The sequence below is a fragment of the Schistocerca serialis genome, chromosome 11, assembly GCF_023864345.2.
Source record: "Schistocerca serialis cubense isolate TAMUIC-IGC-003099 chromosome 11, iqSchSeri2.2, whole genome shotgun sequence".
Lineage (NCBI taxonomy): Eukaryota > Metazoa > Arthropoda > Insecta > Orthoptera > Acrididae > Schistocerca > Schistocerca serialis.
The window spans coordinates 84,065,539-84,090,252 of NC_064648.1; the positions used below are offsets into that span (position 1 = coordinate 84,065,539).

At 45.8% G+C, this 24,714-nt stretch overlaps 1 protein-coding gene across 4 annotated transcripts in view; it reads right to left on the bottom strand.

The window, feature by feature from the left end:
• Window positions 1-24,714, bottom strand: part of LOC126426407 (tenascin-like) — a 562,410-nt gene that overhangs the window by 164,252 nt on the left and 373,444 nt on the right. For all 4 annotated transcript variants that reach the window (XM_050088324.1, XM_050088323.1, XM_050088325.1 and 1 more), the window contains exon 16: window positions 29-99. In XM_050088324.1, coding sequence (XP_049944281.1) covers window positions 29-99 — 71 coding nt within the window. The remainder of the gene's footprint in view (window positions 1-28; window positions 100-24,714) is intronic.

Genomic DNA, 24,714 nt, shown 5'->3' on the forward strand with positions numbered 1-24,714 from the left:
ATTCAACAGATGTTAGCTGTATACTTACAGACCATTCCAAGAGAACACTAGTTTGATCTACATCTCTTGCAGAAAATTTGTAGTCACCTCGTACGGGATCTATAAAAGGAATACAAAATTAAAAAGGAGCATCATTAAAAAATTACAAGTTTGAGTCTGCACACTGTTCATAAGAACATCATTATAACGAAGAATACAGTAATTGTTATTGTGATGTGTAACTCTAAAGGGATAGAAAAAAAAGGGATTAAAATTTAGAAACTATAGTCGTGTCAAATGCCTATTAGAATACGATGACAGTGATGAATGCAGTAACTTTTATTGTCAAACAACAGACTGAGTAAAGCGCAGAATCGTGAACTGATTAACGGTATAGTACTGAAAATAGGGCTCACAAGCTAGCATTGTACAAACAGATTGTTGAAGAGAGCAGTGCGATAAATAATGCCACTGACAAACACCAGGACATTGGTTCCTTTGTAAAATTTTAAATGTGACATCCACTCCAAAAATGTAACAAGGAGTAAACTACGTCTGCCTTTAGAAGTGGAATGAAGAGGAATCTGGAATGTTAATAACCGGCTAGCGAAGTGACGTAGTAAACAAGTGACAAACGGCGTAAACTACATGACGAGTATAGCGTCTATAATTGTCGATGTTTTGAATCATAAGCTACAAATACCGTTTTGATTACGAGAATTTACTGCATCTGGAAATTTTAGTTCAAATTACAACTATTATGATGGATCACATACAAAAAGGTAAACATTTCTTGTAAATAAAGCAAATCACAAATCGTAAAGACAAGTTCAACAACTGTAATAGGCATCACGACCCACCGAATGAACTAAAAATTCGTTGATAGAATGAAGACTTTCATGGCCAAATGATATTGCTGCCGGTAAACCATTCGCGATATGAGGTCGTGGTCCACAAAAATCTCGTTTTCCTAACGTATCGTCCAGAAGTCCTTTGGGCATCTTCTGAACTTTTACTGAAAATCTAACGGATCAGATCGGAAAGATTTTACAGAAACATGAAATTAGAGCGGTTTTTAGACCAACAAAGGAAAGGTCTGTGAAGATAAACGCCCTCCCCTGTTAGCATTGGCATATATAAATGGCGCGTACATGTTGGAAAGTTTATAATTGTAAAGACCGAGAGATGCGAGTAAAGGTACACAAAAGTCTTTTCCGAGTAGGGGAAATAGACAAATCGGCTGTAGCACAGCATGCTCTTCAGCCAGGAAGTCACGAAGCGAATTTTTCTGGAACGAAAATATTATGTACGACGTTAAACTATTACCCACGGCTATGTAGAGAAGCCATCGAAATGTATAAACGTAGGGATAATTACAACAGGAAAGAAGAGACCATATAAACTTAGCGACAAATGGACAGTAGCTCTGCAGAATCACTAAACCGTTTTTTATCTTTGGCAGAACGACAATCGACAGTTACGGTTTGTCTTTGACAAAGATCGTCTCCGCTTATCATGTGTAACTCCGATCGTGCCCCTTTCCTACTCTACATATGTCGCTCCTACACGTCCGACCAGCCAGTCGGCAAAACTCACCGGAGGCACAAAGCCTCCAGCGCAGTTCTGGACGAAACGCTAGGGCTGTGCTTGAACACGTCTCGAACTGTTCGAATAGTTAACGTCTACTGACTTTTGTTTGCACTATCACAACATGACTTAGCGTTTTCAATGCGCTGTGGGTTTTAGTAATAAAAATGACTGTGAAACATCGACTGAAATGAAAATGCGTGACAACGGCAACAAATAAATAAAAATATTAGTTATTATTCTGTCCAACTCTCGAGCTTTCGATCATCCCCCCCCCCCTCCCCCCATCTAGTGAGATCTAGTGTAATATCGCCAAGCCAGATCTCGCAGCTGTAATTCATTATCGCCATGAAAATTACTGTCACTTTTTTATTACACAATTCGTTTGTTCGGCATATAATTACTGACCAATGGTCTAAACTGTTCCATCTGAATGTTGCCGTCTTGTGTTCATGCCGATTAAAACCTGGTAACGTTTTTATGTGATATTGTAATATGTGAACAGGGACTCAATTGCTAATTTAAAACATATAATTACCGCTCCTCATAAACAAATAAAATATTGTACTGGGTTCAGTCAAGTAATATTTTCTGGAAGACAATGTCTGTAACCTTCGCTTAAAATCAGTATAAATGCATATACTTCCTTACATAGCGATACTTTACGGGAACTCATATTCTAAATTTGTTTAAACACGATAGGAGTTTGTGCAGTGGTAGGATTTGAAGCAGCTTCCTCCAGTGTTTCAGGAAATTGTCTAATTTTAAGCAGAGCCACATCTTATTGTTGTGCTAGTCCGGAGTTTCTTGCGAATATCTTGCACTCGCGCCGCGCTTCACAAATGTCAAGTGATTGTTCGATACTGTACCGAACGCTGCAGCATATTGGGAAATCTCGAGCCCGTTAGAATGCGAGTGGCGTTTGCCCCGGCCTAAGAAAATTAGAAACAGGAGAGTTCCGTGGACCATGACCTTATGCTCTGAAAGGTTTACCGGAAGTAAAAAATTTATTTATCGTAAGTAAATCTTAAATAGCATCAGAATACAAATCTTAGCTATATAGCTCAAGTGGAGACTGCGATACATGCTTAGTATTATTATGTACATACCAATAGTAAATCGAAGAAAGTATCACAACGACAACTATTTGTCAGAAAGGATGCGAATCGAGTAGTGTAAAAGAAGCCCGTCAGATACAGTGGAGAGCACGATAAATAGTACGAATAAAAAGGTATTTGCGAAGAAAAAAGACTGATAAATTGACAGAATATTGTAATGCCCTACGAAATATAGGAGACAGTATTTTGTTTCTCATGCACAGCACGGATTAAAAATATTATTTGGCTCGAAACTGCTTCTCATACACAGCACGAATTAAAAATATAATTTGGTTCGAAACCATCGAAGATTATGAGTACAAACAGCGCTATACGGAAATGCAGTTCCAAAAGCTCACCAAGAACCTATTGTGAGACATCCGTCACTACTAAGTCACTGGTCGAAGCCTACAGTTCGTATCTCAAATGCCTCTACTTCAGCTTTGAGAAGCACATTACAGCCGGCCGGAGTGGCCGAGCGGTTCTAGGCGCTACAGTCCGGAACCGCCCGACCGCTACGGTCGCCGGTTCGAATCCTGCCTCGGGCATGGATGTGTGTGATGTCCTTAGGTTAGTTAGGTTTAAGTAGTTCTAATTCTAGGGGACTGATGACCTCAGCAGTCTAGTGCTCAGAGCCATTTGACCCAAGCACATTACAGCTTCACTTCCTAGAGAAGCAACGGGGAATGTTCACTGCGTAAACATCCAGAGCTCCTGCTTGCCCAGGTACCCCACTGCAGAAGACCAGCACACAGATGTCTTCTGATGCACAAAAACCCAGCCAGCTGGCACTGCCAGTGCTGTGCTGCTAACTTCATACTTGACTACAGCAAGAAAATAATTAAACATCTGAATGATGCCACATTAATATGACAATAAAAAGTAGACTGTTGATGAGAAATAGTGAAAAGAATAAATGTAATCACTCAGTTTATAGTTGAGGTTATGAGAATTCTGCAGAGTCATTAACATAAATAGTAAAATGTGCAAATCAATAACGGACTAAATGCCAAAAAACTAATTTCGAATTATTCAGATATTCTTTTTTGTTTTGATAAAAACATTTTAATGAAAAACCTCAACAATACTTTTTAACTGTTGTCTACTGTCCGCTTCCTTTTGTCAACAAAAACAAATACTTTATACCGAAAACCGCAAAAAGAAGTCAAGGTTACGTGGAACAACACATTCGGAATGTCAATGGAACAAAAGTAGTACACAGTTATTACAAAAACGAATCTATTCATATAGCTACATATTACTATTCAAGATATCGTCTGTACATTATAAGTAATTGTTTAGAAGAAACGGTATTCATCAGCATTTAAATACATTTTTTCTGTGTATCAGGCATTTTATTTCCTTGGGTAAACTAATTGTTTTACAGCGACGATTTTGACAACACAGACTGCAAAATATAAATTCACTCGAATTCAGCAGCTGTTACTTTCATTAATTTGTTGCGGGAGTAATTCTTATCTGTGCGAGGAGCCATTATAAAATATTATGCACTTTAAAATCAGTCACAGAAAATGAACAACACGTGACTTCTATGTGCCTAATGATTATAATTACTTCATGCAACAAACTAATTCAAACAGTTCGTTCAACTATTTCGGCGTTTCCCCAGTTCAAGTTTTCATCAATATGTGCAACAAAAATCTTCGAACCCTGACACTACAGAAATGCATGACAATTTTCTCTTTTTTCCAAAACATGTATTTAGGCGATTTGTGCAAAACAAGAAGAAAGTAATTTACTACATTTTTTGCTGACCCCTCATTACTCCTGAGACTTTCACGGGTAGGATCGGAAAATAGGATGAGAGAAGTGATACTGGCCACATAATGTAACCTCTGCTACAGTCTGTATCGTGGTTTGTAAACCATTAATGTAAATACAGTGAAGGGTCAGATAAACTGGTAGGGCAAGGTGGGGTAGATCCGACTGTGTGGGTAAACCCGTCCGCCCTCTATTTGTGAGAAACGGCAAAGCGGAGCGATTTTGCATTAGTGTTACCATGTAGAGCATTCGAAATAACGAAAATGTCATCTAGACAGCTTTGCCGCATTTGACATTTAGACATCCAATAGAAAACAAGTGCGTTTTCGATTATTTCAATTTAATTTTTGTGCAAATTGCATCACTAGATTTACCTTATTGATCGCAAAACAAATAGTTAGCGATTTTGTAGTGCATTTAGTGACCTATTCTGTGTATGTATCGTTTTTTGTTGGATATTTCGTGTAAATTGTTTCAATGAGTAATTCCGACCGCATATTTTTTTTATCGTGTATGTGTATGGAATTACTTATTTATGGAAACAAAGTGAATTTTTGTCTATTTTTAGGAAAATGGTACGAAATTGCGAAGAAAAACTGCAAAGTGCAATCAAAACGACATTGGCCGAGCAGTTGCTGCAGTGGAAATGGGAATGTCTTTAGGAACTTTTGATCGCGATTTTAACATTCCGAGATCGACATTGCTGTTGCACCGCCGTGCGATGAAATCGTCTTTTTTCAATTGAAATTTACATTCATTCAACTTTCAGTACATTTTGTACTCTAAATATTACTATTTTTTTGGATTCATTTTGTTCATTTATGTAAAAAACATAATTGCTTATAATTATTTCCCAAAAAAGCGTTGATTTAGAACTATTTATGTGTGTAAATCAGCCAAACAAATAGGGGATCGGATTTAACTCACCATTTTTGCAAATGGAAAAAGGACGTATCTTAAAATACTGATATCTCAAAAACTGTTGATGGTATAACAAAAATATTTTGCAAACAGTTGCTCCTTCATATTACCTATAATAATAACGTATGTGAAGATAAGTTCCAACCTCGGAAAAGCGTTTTACAGCCACAAGAAAGTACTAGGTCAGATTTACCCCACCTTACACAATAGGCATGTGTATCCAAATACAGAGATATGTAACAAGGCAGAGTACGGCGTTGCGGGCGGCAATGGTTGGTTGGTTGGTTGGTTTTGGGGGATTAAAGGGACCAGACTGCTACGGTTATCGGTCCCTTGTTCCAAAACGTAAAAACACTCACAATGAACATAAACGGACAATGGAAAAATGACAGACGACACCGGACAAGAGAAACTTAGGCAAAGACCAGACAAGACGAACTAAAATCACACAGAATATGACGGTGGTTGGCCGACCATAGAAACAAAAACGGAAAAGCCAACCACCGAGAAACATATTAAAATTTCAGACTAAAATCGTAGGCCATAGGCCAGAATCAACACAAAAGGACAAACACTTACAGTAAGCGATAAAAGCCCCCTGCCCGAATAAAACGCAAAACTAAGTCCGCCATGACAGAGTCATCTGTTAAAAGGGCAGGGAGCGTATCAGGCAGCGCTGACGTCTGCCTGAGCACAGCTAAAAGGCGACACTCCAACAAAATGTGGGCAACAGACAAAACGGACCCGCAGCGACATAGAGGGGGGGCTCCTCTCGGCGCAATAAGTGGCCGTGCGTCAGCCGAGTGTGCCCAATGCGCAGCCAGCAGAGGACAACAGACTCCTCGCGAGAGACCCGCATGGATGACCGCCACACAGTCGTCGCCTCCTTGACGGCACGGAGCTTGTTAGGGGTGGTCAGACCGCGCCATTCAGCGTCCCATAGCGCGAAAACTTTGCGGCGTAAGACTACTCACAAATCAGTCTCCAGGAGTCCAATCTCCAGGGTCGGTTCACTGGTGGCCTATTCGGCCAGGCGGTCAACATGTTCATTGGCGGGGGATATCGACATGACCAGGGGTCCACACAAAGACCACAGAGTGGCCGCAATGGGCAGGAGCATGAGGGACTCCTGAACAGCCATCACCAGACGAGAGCGAGGGAAACGCTGGTCGATAGCTCGTAAATTGCTCAGGGTGTCGCTACAGATATCGAAGGGCTCACCTTACTAGGAGTGGATATACTCTAGGGCACGAAAGATGGCGACCAGTTCAGCAGTGAAAACGCTGCAGCCCGCAGGCAAGGATCGTTGTTCGTAACGGTCCCCTAGAGCTCGAGCATAACCGACCTGACCAGTAACCATCGAACCGTCAGTGTATACACTGCCAGAGCTCTGATACGTGGCTAGGATGGAATAAAAGCGGCGGCGGAAGGCCTCTGGAGGGACTGAGTCCTTTGGGCACTGTGCCAATTCAAGCCGAAGGCAAGGGTGGGGCACACACCTCGGGGGTGTACGCAGAGGGGCCCGGAAAGGAGGCGGAACAGGGAAAACCCCAAGCCTGGAGAGAAGGTCTAGGGCGCGGTCGGCGATCGTACAACCCAACTGGGGCCGAAGTTCTGGGTGATGGACGACTGACTATGGGAACAGGAGATGATAATTTGGATGCCCAGGCAAGTTACAAACATGGGCAGCATAAGCAGCCAGTAAATGTTGGCGCCGTAACTGCATTGGAGGTACACCTGCCTCCACAAGTATGCTGTCCACAGGGCTGGTCCGGAAAGCAAGTCGTATTCCGCTGTGAAGGATTGGGTCCTGCACCCGCAGTGCAGAAGGGGATGCTGAACCATAAGCCAGGCTCCCATAATCCATACGGAACTGGATTGATGCCTGGTGGAGCTGTAAGAGGGTAGATCGGTCGGCCCCCAGCTGGTGCGCCTCAAGCATCACAGAGCATTAAGATGCCACCAACACATCTGTTTAAACTGTGAATATGTGGGAGCCAAGTCAATCAGGCATCAAAAACCACACCCAGAAACCGATGTGTCTCCACCACAGCAAGAGGTTCGACGTCAAGATATAGCTGTGGCTCAGGGTGAACAGTGGGTCACCGGCAGAAATGCATAACGCAGGTCTTGGCAGCCGAAAACTGGAAGCCATGCGCTACCGCCCAAGACTCCGCCTTGCGGATAGCGCCCTGCAGCTGACGCTCAGCAGCTGCAATGCCATTAGAGCTGTAGTAAAGGCAGCTGAGACAGACGTTCCCACCGCCGCAGCGAGCCCGTTAAATGCTATTGAAAACAGGCAGACACTTAAAACAGATCCCTGTGGCACCCCGTTCTCCTGAACTCGGGAGGAACTATGAGAAGCCGCAACTTGCACGCGGAAGGTACGATGTGGCAGAAAATTGCGTATCAAAATCGGCTGCGGACCCCAAAGACCCCAATCATGAAGTGTAGAGAGGATGTGATGGCACCATGTAGGGCACGACTTCCGCCTGTCGAGAAAGATAGCGGCCAGGTGCTGACGGTGGGCAAAGGCCGTATGGATGGCTGACTCCAGGCTCACCAGATTGTCGGCGGAAGAGCAGCCATTTCACAACCCACCCTGAGACGGAGCCAGGAGGCCCCGTATCTCGAGTACCCAACTCAATCGCTGGCTCACCATCTGTTCGAGCAACTTGCAAAGAACGTTGGTGAGGCTAATGGGGCGGTAGCTGTCCACCTCCAAATAGTTCATGCCAGGTTTCAAAATGGGGATAACAATACTTTCCTGCCATTGCGATGGAAACTCACCCTCGACCCAGAGACGGTCGAGGAGCCATCGCTGGCAGTCCACTGAATGGTGTTTCAGCATCTGACAGTGGATGCGATCTGGCCCAGGAGCTGTATCAGGGCAAGCAGCTAGGGCACTGTGAAATTCCCATTCACTCAATGGAACATTGTAGGCTTCAGGATGGTGGGTGCGAAATGAAAGGCTCCCACGTTCCATCCGCTCTTTAATGGAGCGGAAGGCCAGTGGATAATTTGCAGAAGCAGAACTCAGTGCAAAACGCTCTGCCAAGTGGTTGGCAATTACGTCGGAGTCAGTAGAAACTGACCATTCAGTGAGAGTGCAGGGACGCTGACAGGGGTCCGATAGCCATACAGACGTCGAATCTTGGCCCAGACCTGCGATGGAGTGACATGGAGGCCAATGGTGGACACATAACGCTCCTAGCACTCCTGCTCACAGTGGCGGATAAGGCGGTGGGCTTGCGCACGCAGCCATTTGAAGGCAATGAGGTGATCTATGGAATGATGCTTGTGATGCTGGAGCGCCCGCCAGCGATCTTTAATCGCTTCAGCGATCTTAGGCGACCACCAAGGCACAGTACTCCGCAGAAGGTTTCCAGAAGAATGGGGAATGGCAGATTCTGCGGCAGTAACGATGCCGGTGGTGACCGAGTGAACCACCACATCAATGTCATCATTAGAAAGAGGCTCAATAGCGGCAGTGGAGGAGAACAAGTCCCAGTCAGCCTTATTCATAGCCCATCTGATAGGGCGCCGAGAAGAGTGACACTGTGGCACACGTCATGCACACTCCATTGGACAGAAGGTAAGAGGCTAGGGCTGCAGATCGAAAGAACGATGGCGGAGTACATGCCATGCACCACACAAAACTGTGTGAAGGCAACATCATGTAAAATGGAAAGATCGAGCTGTGCCAATACATGCTCAACGGTGGCGCCTCGACCTGTCGGCACTGACCCACCCCACAGAGGGTTATGGGCATTAAAGTCGCCCAGTAACAAGAAATGTGGCGGCAATTGGGCTATCAGTGCAGCCAGGTTATGCTGCGCAACAGCACCATCCAGTGGAAGGTATAGACTGCAAACGGTAACAGCCTGTGGCGTCCACACCCGAACAGCGACAGCCTCTAAAGGTGTTTGTAGAGGGACAGACTCGCTGTGAAGAGAGTGAAGGACATAGATGCAGACGCCTCCAGACACCTTTGCATAAGCTGCCCGGTTCTTATAATAACCCTGATAACCATGGAGGGCAGTGCTTCGCAATGCTGGAAACCAAGAAGAAAGGGTGAACACTGAGAAGTTGTCGGAGCTCAGCTAGATGTTGGAAAAAACTGCTGCAGTTCCACTGGAGTATAGTATTGTCCTTGGCTGAGAAAGGTGTGAAGGGACTGGGAAGGCAATTTACACCGCTTGTTCACTCACTGCATCCAATTCAGTACCCGTGCGAGTGACATCCATGGCGTCTGAGGGACCGGCGAGATCAAGGTCCTCAGCGGACGCCAGGATCTCGACCTCATCCTCAGACGCAGAGCTCGAAGGGTGCCACCACAAGCCCTTTTTGCATTAGAGGTCTTTCTCTTGGATGTCTCTCACTGAACTTTGGCTTTCACTGGCTGGGAGGCCTTCACCAATTCAGTCTCCAGGACGTAGTAGGATCGAGAAGCCCTATGACCAGCCACTGGTGGGGATTTATGCCATTGTCTGGCGTCATTCTTCCTGCTGGTGGAAGCCTGGGAAGGGAGGGACCCAAGGGATCCCATATGAGCGAGAGTAGCCAAAGACGTGGGAGAAGTGGGGATGGACATACCCGATGGGTGGGAGGGCGTTGCTCCTAAGGTAGGTGTGCAGGAGTAACCAGGGGGAAGAGCCCCCCTCAGGCAAGGGGGCAGAAGGAGTTGTACTGCTCGTCGATCCGGCCGGAGTTCTCGAAACCGATGGGGCTAACACAGTTGTTGTAGCAGCAGCGTAGGAAGATGTCATTTGCACAGGGTGTAGTATGTCGTATTTTCTTTTGGCCTCAGTATAGGTCAGTTGGTCCAGGGACTTATATTCCATGATTTTGCGCTCTTTCTGGAAGATTCTGCAGTCTGGCGAGCAATGTGAATGATGCTCTCCGCAGTTGACACGATGGGAGGCGGAGCGCATGGAGTATTGGGATGTGATGGGCGTCCACAATCTCGAAAAGTGAGGCTGGAAGTGCAGCGGGAAGACATACAGCCAAACTTCCAGCACTTAAAGCACCGCATCGGGGGAGGGATATAGGGCTTGACATCACATCGGTAGACCATCACCTTGACCTTCTCCGGTAATGTATCACTCTCGAAGGCCAAGATGAAGGCACCGGTAGCAATCTGATTACCCTTCGGACCCCGATGAACGCGCCAGACGAAATGGACACCTCAGCGCTCTAATTTGGCGCGCAGCTCGTCATCAGACCGCAAAAGAAGGTCCCTACGGTAAATAACTCCCTGGACAATATTCAAACTCTTATGGGGTGTGATAGTAACGGCAACATCCCCCAACTTGTCACAAGCAAGTAACCATCATGACTGGGCAGAGGATGCCATTTGTATCAGTACTGACCCAGAGGGCATTTTGGACAAGCCCTCCATCTCCCCAAACTTGTCCTCGATGAAGAACTGAGGCTTTGTGGATAGAAAGACTCCCCATCAGCTCTCGTACAAACTAAGAATCGGGGCGAATAACTGTGACTGCCATCCTGAGACTGTCCTCCCACGGCATGGTCAGGAGGGGAACGTTTTCGGATCGTACTTCTGAGCATTAAATTGAGACCAAGAACGCTTAGACACTGCTGGCGGCTGGCCGCCAGCGAGAGATGATGTACCACGCTTCATCGCAAGTCATCCACCCTGATGCCACCTACTTCCACCAAGGGCCCTGCCCACGGGCGCCACCCAGCCTCAGCAAGAGCCACCTGGCAGGATGGCCATTGCCAGGAGCCCCGATACCCCAGGAGGATAGGCATCTACTCCTTGGCATACGTGGTGAGTTAACGGCGCAGGCATCAGTAGAGCGATCCCTGTGTTGTCAGGGGGCTACAACCAACAGGGTACATGGCGACGCCACCACAACGGACTGGCTATGATGCTGGATGTTAGGTGACATGTGGTCCATTGTCACCGTCAGTGCAGAAGTGGCACCGCACAGCGCAAGGTGGAGAATGCGCGCAGGAACGTATCCATGCCGAAGAGATGAAGAGTGGGCAGGACTGCAATGCAACGACGATTAAGTTGACGAAAGGGCTGATCGCAAGATTGACACAATGCACCAAGTGCGGTGCCCTTCCCCAATCGGCTCGCTCTTCGGAAGAATTTTGAGGTATGGAGGTCAAACCCACAGGGGACCATCATATAAAGCCCTTTTAGTCGCCTCTTACAACAGGCAGGAACACTGTGGGCCTGTTCTTACCCCCGAAACCGCAGTGGTGGGGGGCGGGGGGGGGGGGGGACGGCAACGTCTATATAAGGCAACAAGTGTCTGGCGCAGTTGTGGAATCGGGTACTGTTGCTACAATAGCAGGTTACCAAGATTTAAGTGGGTTGGGAGGTGCTGTAATAGTCGGCGTACGAGCGACGGGACACAGCGTCCATGAGGTTGGGATGAAGTCGTTTGGTTCAAATGGTTCAAACGGCTTTGAGCACTATACGAATTAACTTCTGAGGTCATCAGTCGCCTAGAACTTAGAACTAATTAAACCTAACTATCCTAAGGACGTCACACAGATCCAACCCCGAGGCAGGATTCGAACCTGCGACCATAGCGGTCGTTCGGCTCCAGACTTAGCGCCTAGAACCGCACGGCCACTCCGTCCGGCGATGAAGTCGGGATCTTCCCGTACCACCATTTCACGAGTGTACCATGAATATCAGGAATAAGTAAAACATCAATTCCTCGACATCGCTGGGGCCGGAGAAAGATCCTGCAAGGACGCCTGATCAGCCGGAATATTATGACTACCTCCCTAACAGCCGCTAGGTTCACTGTTGAGACAGATAATAGATGCGATGCATCTTGGAATGAAAGCAATGAGAACCTGATAGGTCGCTGGAGGGAGTTGGCATCACATCTGCACACACAAGTCAATCTATTCCAGTAACAGATGTTTTCGATCTGGTTCAGATCGAGTTGGGTGACCAGCACCTCAATCGGAGCTCGCCGCTGTGTTCCTCGAACCAGTCCATCACACTCGTCGCCTTGCCACATGGCGCATTATCTTGTTCAAAAATTCCCCGGCCGTCCTCCTGCAAGACTACGAATTCGCAGCCACCAATCTTCACGATGAAGAAAGTATCGGAATTCATCAGACCGTGGAACACTCTGCCACTGTGCCAACGTCAAGTGCCCATGGCCACTTGCCCATTTCAGCCTTAGTTGCCGATGTTGCGGTGCTAATATTGGTGCATTCACGGGTCGTCGGCTGCCGAGGCCCATCGTTGGGAGTGTTCGATGCACTCACTGTGTCTTCAGACACACTTGCACGCTGCCCAGCATTAAAGTCTGATGTTTGTTCCACCACAGTTCGCCACGTGTGCTGTTCCTCTATCATGTTCAGCCTACGAAGCCGACATCTGTAACGAGGGGTGGCTGCCCAACCCCACGACGTCTATATGTCGTTTCACTTCGACGTCATTACTTTTTGAAGACACTCACCACAGCACTCCTCGAACACCCGACCAGTCGTTCAGTTTCCGAAATGTTCGTGGCGAGCGTCCGGGCCATATCAATCTGCCCTCGTTCAAACCCGGTTACGTCGCACTCCTTCCCCATTCTACACACGGACAGCACACTCACTGGTACCACATGCGACGTGTGCGTGTCTGACCAGCAGTCATTCCTCGCCAGGTGACACTGCTATTGCCTGGGTGGGTTTATATCGATAATAGGTCGGTGATCGTAGTGTTGGGGATCATCAGCGTATACTCCGAATACAAACACTGCTTTAATTCCTCTTTCGACACATCTTTAAGGAGAGGTTTACTATCTTTTGGTTCAAAAAATCGTTTCTTTTTAAATTGCATTTTTGGATCCATGAAAGAGTTTAGAATCCACCCCTGAAAAGGTTTTTCCGAATACGGAACGGAAAAGTTTGTTACTCGTGGTTGAACAAAAAAAATGCATCTGCCTGAAATCGGCCTTTTCCACGCATCAGTTTTTTTCGGGAATTTCAACTTCGTAGCCCCGAAATATTATTCTATTTGTTTGTCCATGATTGCAGCTTATAAAGTGATCAAGGAGCTTACGACGTGCTAAGGCGTGGCAATCCGACGGCATTCCATTTCGGTGGAACAGATGAAGAAGGCCATTTGGGCAACGTATTTCCAAAAGTGTTCGACGGATGACCACCCACAACACCGAAATTGTCCGGCTGGGGAAAATAGGTGGTGCAAGTGGCGCATTGCAGGTGCCACTCGATATCTGCAAGAATCTCAACACCACCAGCCGCTCTCCAAAGAAGTTCAAATAGTGATTCACCCGATCTACGAGGCCCTTACAGAGGACGAGTTATTGTACCGGTACTTGGGAGGAAACACACGAAATTCAAATGAAAGTTTGAACGCGTGTGTTTGGAAGTTAGCCCCCAATCATTTGCATTCTGGTGCGAAGACTGTGCAGACTGCGACTTTCTTGGCAGTGAGCAGCTTCAACGAAGGGTGTTCAGCAATTCTGCAGACCACGTCACCCTGGGACTCTATTCGACGCAGTTCGCTAAACATTCGGACGACCACTAGTTCCAAGCGGCCGAAAACCGTTTGTCACCGGCCGTACGAGCGGCTCTGGAGCAGCGCAGGATGACCCAGATCGAGCAGAACGCCCTCTATTAGGGTGAGGAAGGACTAGTTTATGGACTCGGAATAGCAGAATGAACGTACGTATTTATATGTAGTCAAACTTCAAACGCGTTTTTCTCGAAATGACTTTTTTTTAATCGAGCGGAATGGTAACTTCAAATCTACTGAACCGATTAGCATGATTCTTTACATCCGACGAAGCTAACTAAATTGTCTAGGGGTTGTACCAATTTAATTCCGATCCATCAACTACAAATATTTTTATTTGGCTGACGAAGTCGAAAATCGATTAAAAACCCTATTTTTTTCAAATGGCCGCCATTTTGTTTCCTATGGTCCAAATACATCTACATCTACATCTACATTTATACTCCGCAAGCCACCCAACGGTGTGTGGCGGAGGGCACTTTACGCGCCACTGTCATTACCTCCCTTTTCTGTTCCAGTCGCGTATGGTTCGCGGGAAGAACGACTGCCTGAAAGTCTCCGTGCGCGCTCGAATCTCTCTAATCTTACATTCGTGATCTCCTCGGGGGGTATAAGTAGGGGGAAGCAATATATTCGATACCTGATCCAGAAACGCACCCTCTCGAAACCTGGCGAGCAAGCTACACCGCGATGCAGAGCGCCTCTCTTGCAGAGTCTGCCACTTCAGCTTGCTAAACATCTCCGTAACGCTATCACGGTTACCAAGTAACCCTGTGACGAAACGCGCCGCTCTTCTTTGGATCTTCTCTATCTCCTCCGTCAACCTGATCTGGTATGGATCCCACACTGATGAACAATACTCAAGTATAGGCCGAACGAGTGTTTTGTAAGCCACCTCCTTTGTTGATGGACTACATTTTCTAAGGACTCTCCCAATGAATCTCCACCTGGCACCCGCCTTACCAACAATTAACTTTATATGATCATTCCACTTCAAATCGTTCCGCATGCATTCTCCCAGATATTTGACAGAAGTAACTGCTACCAGTGTTTGTTCCGCTACCATATAATCATACAATAAAGGATCCTTCTTTCTATGTATTCGCAATACATTACATTTGTCTATGTTAAGGGTCAGTTGCCACTCCCTGCACCAAGTGCCTTATCACTGCAGATCTTCTGCATTTCGCTACAATTTTCTAATGGTGCAACTTCTCTGTATACTACAGCATCATCCGCGAAAAGCCGCATGGAACTTCCGGCACTATCTACTAGGTCATTTATGTATATTATGAAAAGCAGTGGTCCCATAACACTCCCCTGTGGCACGCCAGAGGTTACTTTAACGTCTGTAGACGTCTCTCCATTGATAACAACATGCTGTGTTCTGTTTGCTAAAAACTCTTCAATGCAGCCACACAGCTGGTCTGATATTCCGTAGGCTCTTACTTTGTTTATCAGGCGACAGTGCGGAACTGTATCGAACGCCTTCCGGAAGTCAAGGAAAATAGCATCTACCTGGGAGCCTGTATCTAATATTTTCTGGGTCCCATGACAAATAAAGCGTGTTGGGTCTCACACGATCGCTGTTTCCGGAATCCATGTTGATTCCTACAGAGTAGATTCTCGGTTTCCAAAAACGACATGATACTGGAGCACAAAACATGTTCTAAAATTCTACAACAGATCGACGTCAGAGATATAGGTCTATAGTTTTGCGCATCTGCTTGACGACTTAAGAGAGGTACAACTCCTAAAGAATCTTATGTACTTCGCTAACGTCAACTCAATTTAGTTTCCAGATGAGCCGGCTCACCTGTGACATACCGCGTGTGGGGATCTGCATCGAAATTTTGTTTAGTTCCGACGGCACTTTCACCGTTGCTCTTCGACATTTCCAGTCGAAAAAATTTCAGTTTGTAGAGGAAATATCAATGACCACTGTGACCACATTTGACATTGATATCTATAACACATCCCAAGAACAAAATTCTCAAAGAACATGCTTTTTTCGTGGCAAAGATAGTAAACGTCCCCTTAAGCAATACCAGAGGAATCCCAATAATCTTGCGTTAAATGAACCAACTGCAATGGCAAGCATTCGGGCACAGACAAGTTATCCACACTTTATTACCGTCGGCGAAATCATATAAAAATCCTGAATTTATCTTTCCTGTCAAGTTTGTGATTATCGGTTTTTGATTTATTTATATTACGTTTTTATTTAGCGGTAGCTTGGTTTAGCTTCGACTTTGAAGTTTATTCATTATCGCTCGCGGTAGAAATTGTAAATGAAACCTGAAGATAGCAGCTACAAAACTGTTACGATTTACGATAACCTAAAAACTAGTGAGACTCTTTAATTTCACTTGTAGAACCTTAGAGCCTGTAACGGTGCACAAGTGAAAGGTGGGTGTCCAACTGATCACGTACGAAATTCACAGAAATCATCACGCGTTAACGCTCTTACCGCTGTACTGGCCGCGTCTCCGTATTCACCAGGGAGCATCCAAAAATAGTTCTCTGAAACTCCTACAGCCGTATTCGGTGTCTACAATATCAGGCAGATCACTTTTGCGTGACAAGAAATACTCTTCACTTTTAAGCTTAAACTACTGTATTGACGTAGCTATTGCATTCGTTTGTTTGCAAAATATCATCAGTTTGACAGAATTAACGTCGCTCAACAGGCACATTAACATCGACATACTATAATAGCTACCGCAACAATAGCCTCAAATTCCGAATCAGACTAACACGATACAGAGCCCGCTGTCTTTCGCGCCAAAATAAGAGTGATGATAATATAATGGTTGCATTCTATTCCGCTGTCACAGAGCATAAGTTAAAGATTTTTCTCTTCGCATCGAAACATGTATATAACGCAACAATAAAAAAAAACATTTATTTAACGGAAAAATTGGCATATTAGAATGATGCCGAAACCTGCAAAAACCCTAAAGAAATCCCAGCTCATACTGATATCGTATTACCTCCAATAGCTGACAAACGTTTTCAAACCATAACTAACAAAATAAAATAGCTTGTAGAAGACAACAGTATCATTTGGGCACATTACACTCAAAAGCCAAGGACACAGGTACACCTGCTTAATACTGTGTAGGGCACCCGCAAGCATGCTGACTAATGTCTGAAGTAGTGCTGGAGGGAACTGACACCATGAATCCTGCAGGGCTGTCCATAAATCCGTAAGACTACGACGGTGTGGAGGAGACCTCTCCAGAACAGCACGTTTCCAAGGCATCCCAGATATGCTCAATAATGTTCATGTCTGGGGCGTTTGGCGACCAGCAAAAGTGTTTAAACTCAGAAGAGTGTTCCTGGAGCCACTCTGCAGCACTCCTGAACGTGTGCGATGTCGCATTGTCCTGGTGCAATTGCCCAAGTGCGTTGGAATGCACAATGGACATGAATGGATGCAGGTGATCAGACAGGATACTTACGTACGTGTCACATGTCAGAGTCATATCTAGACATCAGGGGTCCCATATCACTCCACCTGCACACGCCCCACACCATTACAGATCTTCCACCATCTTCAACAGTCCCCTGCTGACATGCAGGGTCCATGGATTCATGATGTTGTCTCCAGACTCGAACGTGTCCATCTGCTCAATACCATTTGAAACGTGACTCGTACGACCAGGCAACATGTTTCCCGTCATCAACAGTCCATTGAAATCTGCAGCAATTTTCGCAAGGGTTGCACTTCTGTCATGCTGAACAATTCTACTCAGTGGTCGTTGGTGCCGTCTTGCAGGATCTTTTTCCGGCCGCAGCGATGTCGATTACCGGATTCCTTATATTCACGGTACACTCGTGAAATGATTGTACGGAAAAATCCCTGCTTCATCGCTACTTCGGATATGCTGTGTCTCAACGCTCGTGCGCCGAATATAATGCCAAGTGCAAAGTCACTAATATCGTGATAACCTGCCATTGTAGCAATAATAACCGATCTAACAACTGCGCCAGACACTTGTCCTATATAGGTGTTGCCGACTGCAGTGCAGTATTCTGCTCCAGTTTCTTTGGCGCTTCACTGTAGAATGATTTCTAAATCTGGAAAACCCAAAAGCAACCCCATTTCATACTGACGTCTTATTACTCCCAATAACTGACAAACCTTTTGAAGCAATAACTATCAGGCAACAAGAGCTTACAGGAGAGAACAGCACTATACCATATGAAGAAGTTCACTTCAGAAACAGTCACCGCTAATCCACTATTAAGAGTAACTAACAAAGCAGGACAAGCCTGCAACTTAGCAGATGTGACAGCTGCCTTCCGTATAGACATGGAAATCTCCATTGACAAGGTATAGCATACGACTTCATACCTGAAATAGTACAATTAAGAGGTAACCTCATTGGAAATAGATGGGTAGTAGTTCAGGCTCAAAAATCATCGTATTTCATAAATCGGGAGTCCCCCAGGGTCCCCTCATCACCCCGTTGTTATAAACGACATCTGAAGCTCACATCCCAAGACCCAGGTGATGCAATAAAGATATTGCTTACTGGTGACATGGGGCCGGCTACAGTGCAGTCAGTGAAGAAACAAATTCGAAACATGATTCGGTAAACCAAGCGAGATGGCGCAGTGGTTAGCACACTTAACTCGCATTCCGGAGGGCGACGGTTCAATCCCGCGTCCGGCCATCCTGATTTAGGTTTTCCATGATTTCCCTAAATCGCTCCAGGCAAATGCCAGGATGGTTCCTTTGAAAGGACACGGCCGACTTCCTTCCCAGTCCTTCCCTAATCCAATGAGACCGATGACCTAGCTGTTTGGCCTCTTTCCCCAAACAACCGAACCCAACCCATGATTCGGTAAATGGAGAATCCAACAAAAAGTCAACTTATCCTATTCGCAAATGAAAAACTTACTAATTACCAGCAGCAGGTCCCCAAAAAACTCAACGTTCGACTTTGCGAACAAAAAATTAATGCTTCAAAAATGGTTCAAATTGCTCTGAGCACTATTGCGCTTAACATCTGAGGTCACCAGTCCCCTAGAACTTAGAACTACTTAAACCTAACTAACCTAGGGACATCACACACATCCATGCCCGAGGCAGGATTCGAACCTGCGACCGTAGCGGTTTCGCGGTTGCAGACTGAAGCGCCTAGAACCGCTCGGCCACACCGGCCAGCTCACGCCTGATATACCCGCAGCAAACACTTTACACATTACTATCTTGCACTAGTTATATGTATCACCTTTAGAAGGAATCGCCTTATCAGATCGCTGTTCAATTAGGAACTGCCCGATTCCTCGGCGTGGCGCTGCTTAAATAGTTCTCGAATGATGGCGCTGGATCTAGAAGGTGTTTGCATCGTCGACACGGGATACGCAACATGCAGCGCATTATGTGAGACGACCTTGTTAAGATAAACTTGTTGACGTAAATAAAACTAACTGAGACTGCATTTACATGTTGCGCTAGCAGATGGAGTTACTTCAGTGCTTGAGCCAAGCTCGTTACAGAATTTTTCAAAATTGGGACAAAAATTGGGTATCGTCGGGATGTCGGGACAAGAAGGTTCATATCGGTGATGGTCCCGATACATCGCATATCGGGATGGATGACAACAACCTTAGGTAGGGGTCATGCACAGCCGGGCTGCGAGCTGTGATGTCACTGTGGATCCAGCCCGCCTCCCCCACCACACCACACTGCACTGAAGATAATAAGCACACAGCGCGCATATGTTTAGCTCATACTCAGGTATGAATGTAATCGAGATTTTCCAAATTTTGGTATATTATTATAATTATTACTATCATAAAATTTACATTAGTTACAGTATCTTTTTCTATAGTTGATGAAATGCTAGAGTAAAGCTTCCAAAGGATGTCAACCTGTTTCACCGTCTCGGATGGGATTGCTTTTTTACCTGTGGGAAGACGCTCACAAAACCTAAGGCCACATAGCCCTGTAGTATGGAGAAACCTCCTATGTCAGTCTAAACTCTTTAACTGTATTGACAGGCTCTCTGGAAAATTATGATACAACTTTTTTTACTTTCTTCGTTTCCTGTCTTTGTTCAGTTTCAGTTTGAAGTTTTTTTCTTGCTGATAGCACTCATTCTAATGAAAGTGCGTGTCCATATGAAACACATTAAAACAAAGAGAAATCTTTGGAAGAAGGGCAATGTGAAGTTGCAACCTTTGGAATATCTTCAAATGACGAATAGTACACAGAAATTTCACAATCATTTATTGTTGGCAGTCAGAAATAGAGCCCTGAATCACTTTTTGAACAAGTTTTCGTTTGAGTTACTCATCACTAAATCGACAGATACCATGCTGCAAATCTCAGTTCTTTTGCATAACGTTTTTTACTTCTGTTTCTATAATTTCTAATTGTTGGCATACGCAAATGTTTTTGCATTCACAACAGTTTTTGTTTTCACAGTTATCGTTTAGTCTAGTAATAATTTCTTCATTACTTGGTAATCTACTTACCTGTAAAAAATATCTTCTACTGTTTTACCTTGGCTTCGTTTTTGTGCCCAAATACTTCAAATATTATTTGGCTCGTTACTACTCTCTGAATCAGTACCGAAGTGTGCTGGATTTTGAGTTGCAACAGCATCAATCTTCAACTTGCGATTCGAACAAATATTCAAATGCCTTTCATAATACTAATCAGTAAAAGCACTGAGCAGATATGAGCATTCTCAACTGTGGCATAACTCTACACTCTGTCGCCAGTCAGTAATGACACTTCACAGTGCCGGAAACACTCTTGTTTTTGCTCATAAACGCAATTACAACAGAATACGCTCTGGCAACTGCGAGCTACTGAGCGCTGGTTGGGTTCACTCTGACGCCAGTGGCGCAGCTCACTATTGCGCATGCAGCTCGTCACCCCTACTGCGTCTTCTGGTATCTGCGGTCAACGCCTTTCATCTACTCGAACCATCACCCTAGCATCGAGCTCCGGCTATCGCGCCAGACTTACGATGCTGGTAGCAGTTGCCGGCACGGGAGCCGGACTGGCACAGCCGGCACCCATGTGCACTGCGAGCGACCTCTGCTCGTGATGGCCGAAATCTGATGTATTGAACCAGCTGCAGGGGAGCATGCCAACACAGTGCCAGGTACACTGACCAGCCGCAACATTACGACCACCGACCCACTGTGGATATAAACCCGTCCAGGCGACGGGAACATCACCTAGCGAAGAATTATTGCTAGTCAGACACACGTATGGAGTGAGTGTGTTTTCTGTGTGTAGAATAAGGAAGACACACAATGTGTCTGAGCTTGACCAAGGTCAGACTGTGAAAGACTCGGCACGAGCATTTTGGAAACTGCACACCTTGTCGGGTGTTCGTCAGATGTTAAAGCTGGGCAGAGTACAGGTGTGTCTCAACACACAGTGCATCAAACACTCCCAACGATGGACCTCCACAGCTGACGAACCCTGCATGTGCCAATGTTAATGATTGAAATGGGTGCACGACCACCTGCACTGGATGTTGACGCATGGTCAGAGCATTGCACGGTATGATGAATGCTGATATCTTCTTCACTTTACCAATAGGAGAGGGCAGATTCTGTCAGCTTCCAGTGGAACAGCTCCTCGACATCTGTACTGTGGGATAAAGATAAACTGGCGACGGCTCCATTATGCTCTGGGGAGAATTGTTATGGGAATCAATGGGTTCAGTGGAGCTTGCACAAGGCACCATGGCGCCCAAGGAGTATCGTACACTGCATGCAGACTTATGCCCCTTCATGACGATCATGGCCAGGAGTATGTTGGGAGTCATTCGAGGAACACTATGACGAGTTCCAATTGATGTGGTCGCCCCCCCCCCCCCCCAACTTGCTTGAACTCGATCGAACACATCTAGGATGCGATTGAATGTGGCGATAGCGCCCAGCGTTCACCTCCCCAGGATTACGTGAATTAGGTAATTTGTGTGCACATGTGTGCCCCACTGCTTCTACACGCCCAAGTGTCGCAGCTGTTATCCATGCCAGAGGTGGACATACAAACTATTAGAGAGGTGGTCATAATGTTTAGGCTGATCAGTCTAGCTTCCATATTTAATCACATCGTTTGCATTTTGGTTTCACTAATAGGGGACAGTGTCAGTACACGATGTTGCTTCATACTACCATAATTTGCTGTTATTGTATATTGTGACTGATCCTTAAGAGAAATTTTTCTATTGGGCTTTTTCCTTATAATACGTTGCTGCTTTTCACAGTAAGGTACTCTCCATACATGGTCTACTACACTGAAGAACCAAAGGACCTGGTATACCTGCCTAACAACGTGAAGGGCCACCACGAGCATTCAGGAGTGCCAGAATACGACGTGGCAATGACATGACTAATGTCTGAAATAGTGCTGGATGGAACTGACACAGTGTATCCTGTAGGGCTGTCCATAATTCCATATGAGAATGGGGGGAGGGGGGAGAGATCTCTTCTGAACAGTATGTTGCAAGACATCCCAGATATGGTCAATATTATTCATGTCTGGGGTGTCTGGTGGCGAGCGGAAGTGTTTAAATTCAGAAGAGTGTTCCTGGAGCAAATATTACCGATGTGTGAGGTGTCGCATTGTCCTGTTGGAATTGCCCAAGTCGTTCGGAATACACAGTGGACATGAATGGATACAGGTAATCAGACAGGATGCTTACATAAGTGTCACCTGTCAGAGTCATATCTAGACGTATCAGGGATCCCATATCACTCCAACTGCACATGCCTCACACATTACACAGCCTTCACCAGCTTGAACAGTCCCATGTCAACCAGCAGGGCCTTGGATTAATGACGTCTCCATACCCGTACACGTCGATACAATTTGAAACGAGACGCGTATAACCACACAACATGTTTCCAGTCATCAACAGTGGAATTTCGATGTTGTGTGGCCCAGATGACATGTAAAACCATCTGTCATGCAGTCATCATGGTTACACGAGAAGACCTTCGGCTCCAAAAGCCCATATCGATTGAATGGTTTGCACGTTGACACTTGTTGCTGGCCCAGCATTGAAATGTGCAGTAATTTGCGGATGGGTTGCACTTCTGTCACGAACGATTCTCTTTAGTCGTCATGGGTCCCGTTCTAGCAGGATATTTTTCCGGCCGCAGCGATGTCGGAGATCTGATGTTTTACTGGATTCCTGATATTCACAGTACACTTGTGATATGGTCGTACAGGAAAATTCCCACTTCATCACCACCTCGGAGATGCTGTGTCCCATTGCTCGTGCGCCGACCACTACATCACGTCCCAAATCACTTAAATCCTGGTAACTTGCCATTGTAGCAGCAGTAACCGGTCTAACAACTGCGCCAGGCACTTGTTGCCTTGTATTGGCATTGCCGACTGCAGCGCCGTATTCGGTCTATTTACATTTCTCTCTATTCGAATATGCATGCCTATACCAGTTTCTTTGGCACTTCAGTATAACACGACGAGATGGGTCAGTCGCACTACCGAGACCAGCCCTGAGAAGATCGACACCTCATCCAAATGGCATTGCAGGACAGATATGCGTCCTTGCCTCTGACGCAAAGGTGGAACAGTGTAACATATCGTACGCTATCGGGAGTGACAGCCCGTCGCCGTTTATTTCGACATTGGTTATGTGCGCATCATGACTTCGCTGCCTGTGTGTGACGAATGTGCAGAAACAACCCTGAGACGAGTTTTGTATGGAACGGCGTCACTGGAGACTGGATTGGACTCAGATAGTGTTTTTGGACGAATCCAGGTTCTGCTTGTTTGAGTATGATTGGCCGCATTTTGGTTCGCTACAGACAGGGGGAGGATCACTGTGAATGCATTCGCACAATACATAGAGAGCCCACTCGAGACCTTATGGTGTGGAGGGCTACTGTGTACAGTGACAAATCACTATTGGTGTGTGTCCGTGGCACTGTAACCCTTGTGACTGACGTGAATTACGTAGCCATACCCTCTCTGCACAACAGTCCAGACTCCATTTTTCAGCCAGACAATGCACGACCACATGTTACTGGAGGAAATGTGCCTTCGTGGTGTCACAGGAGGTCAACCTTTTGGTCTAGCTCGCGAGATTACCAGTCGCCCATCGAAAATGTGTGGAATATGGTAGCCGGCCACTGTGGCTGAGCGGTTCTAGGCACTTCAATCTGGAACCGCGCGACCGCTACGGTCGCAAGTTCGAATCCTTCCACGGGCATGAATGTGTGTGATGTCCTTAGGTTAGTTAGGTTTAAGTAGTTTTAAGTTCTAGTGGACTGATGACCTCAGATGTTAGGTCCCATAGTGCTGAGAGCCATTTGAACCATTTTTTGGGGATATGCTGCAATGCCAACCACCACAGACGAACCAGGTGAATGCAGCATGGATGGCTATACCACAGGACCCTATTTGCGCCATATACATGTTGATGCCATCACGCATGGAACAAGTTATCAGTGCCCATGGTGGATACATGCTGAACTGAGGATACTAAAATGCTAATCATTTCTACAGACCATAATATGTACATGTCCTGGGAATACCAACGTTCTGTCTCTAGTCGTTCGACGTGTCTGCTGTTTTTTCTGAACATGAGTGTAAATAAATTGTAATGTCCCTGGATTATAGTCCACGCCAGAGAGGAGGATTCATCACTGACCAAGGCTCTGCTCTTCGAATTAGGAGAAATGTTTCTTCGATTTCAACATCAGTATAATCGACCCCACATTTTACTAAACTGTACGGATTCTATACATGGGTATCGTTCATGCCTTTGGTGTTTCTTATGGTAAAACGCATAGTACAGATTAGTGCAA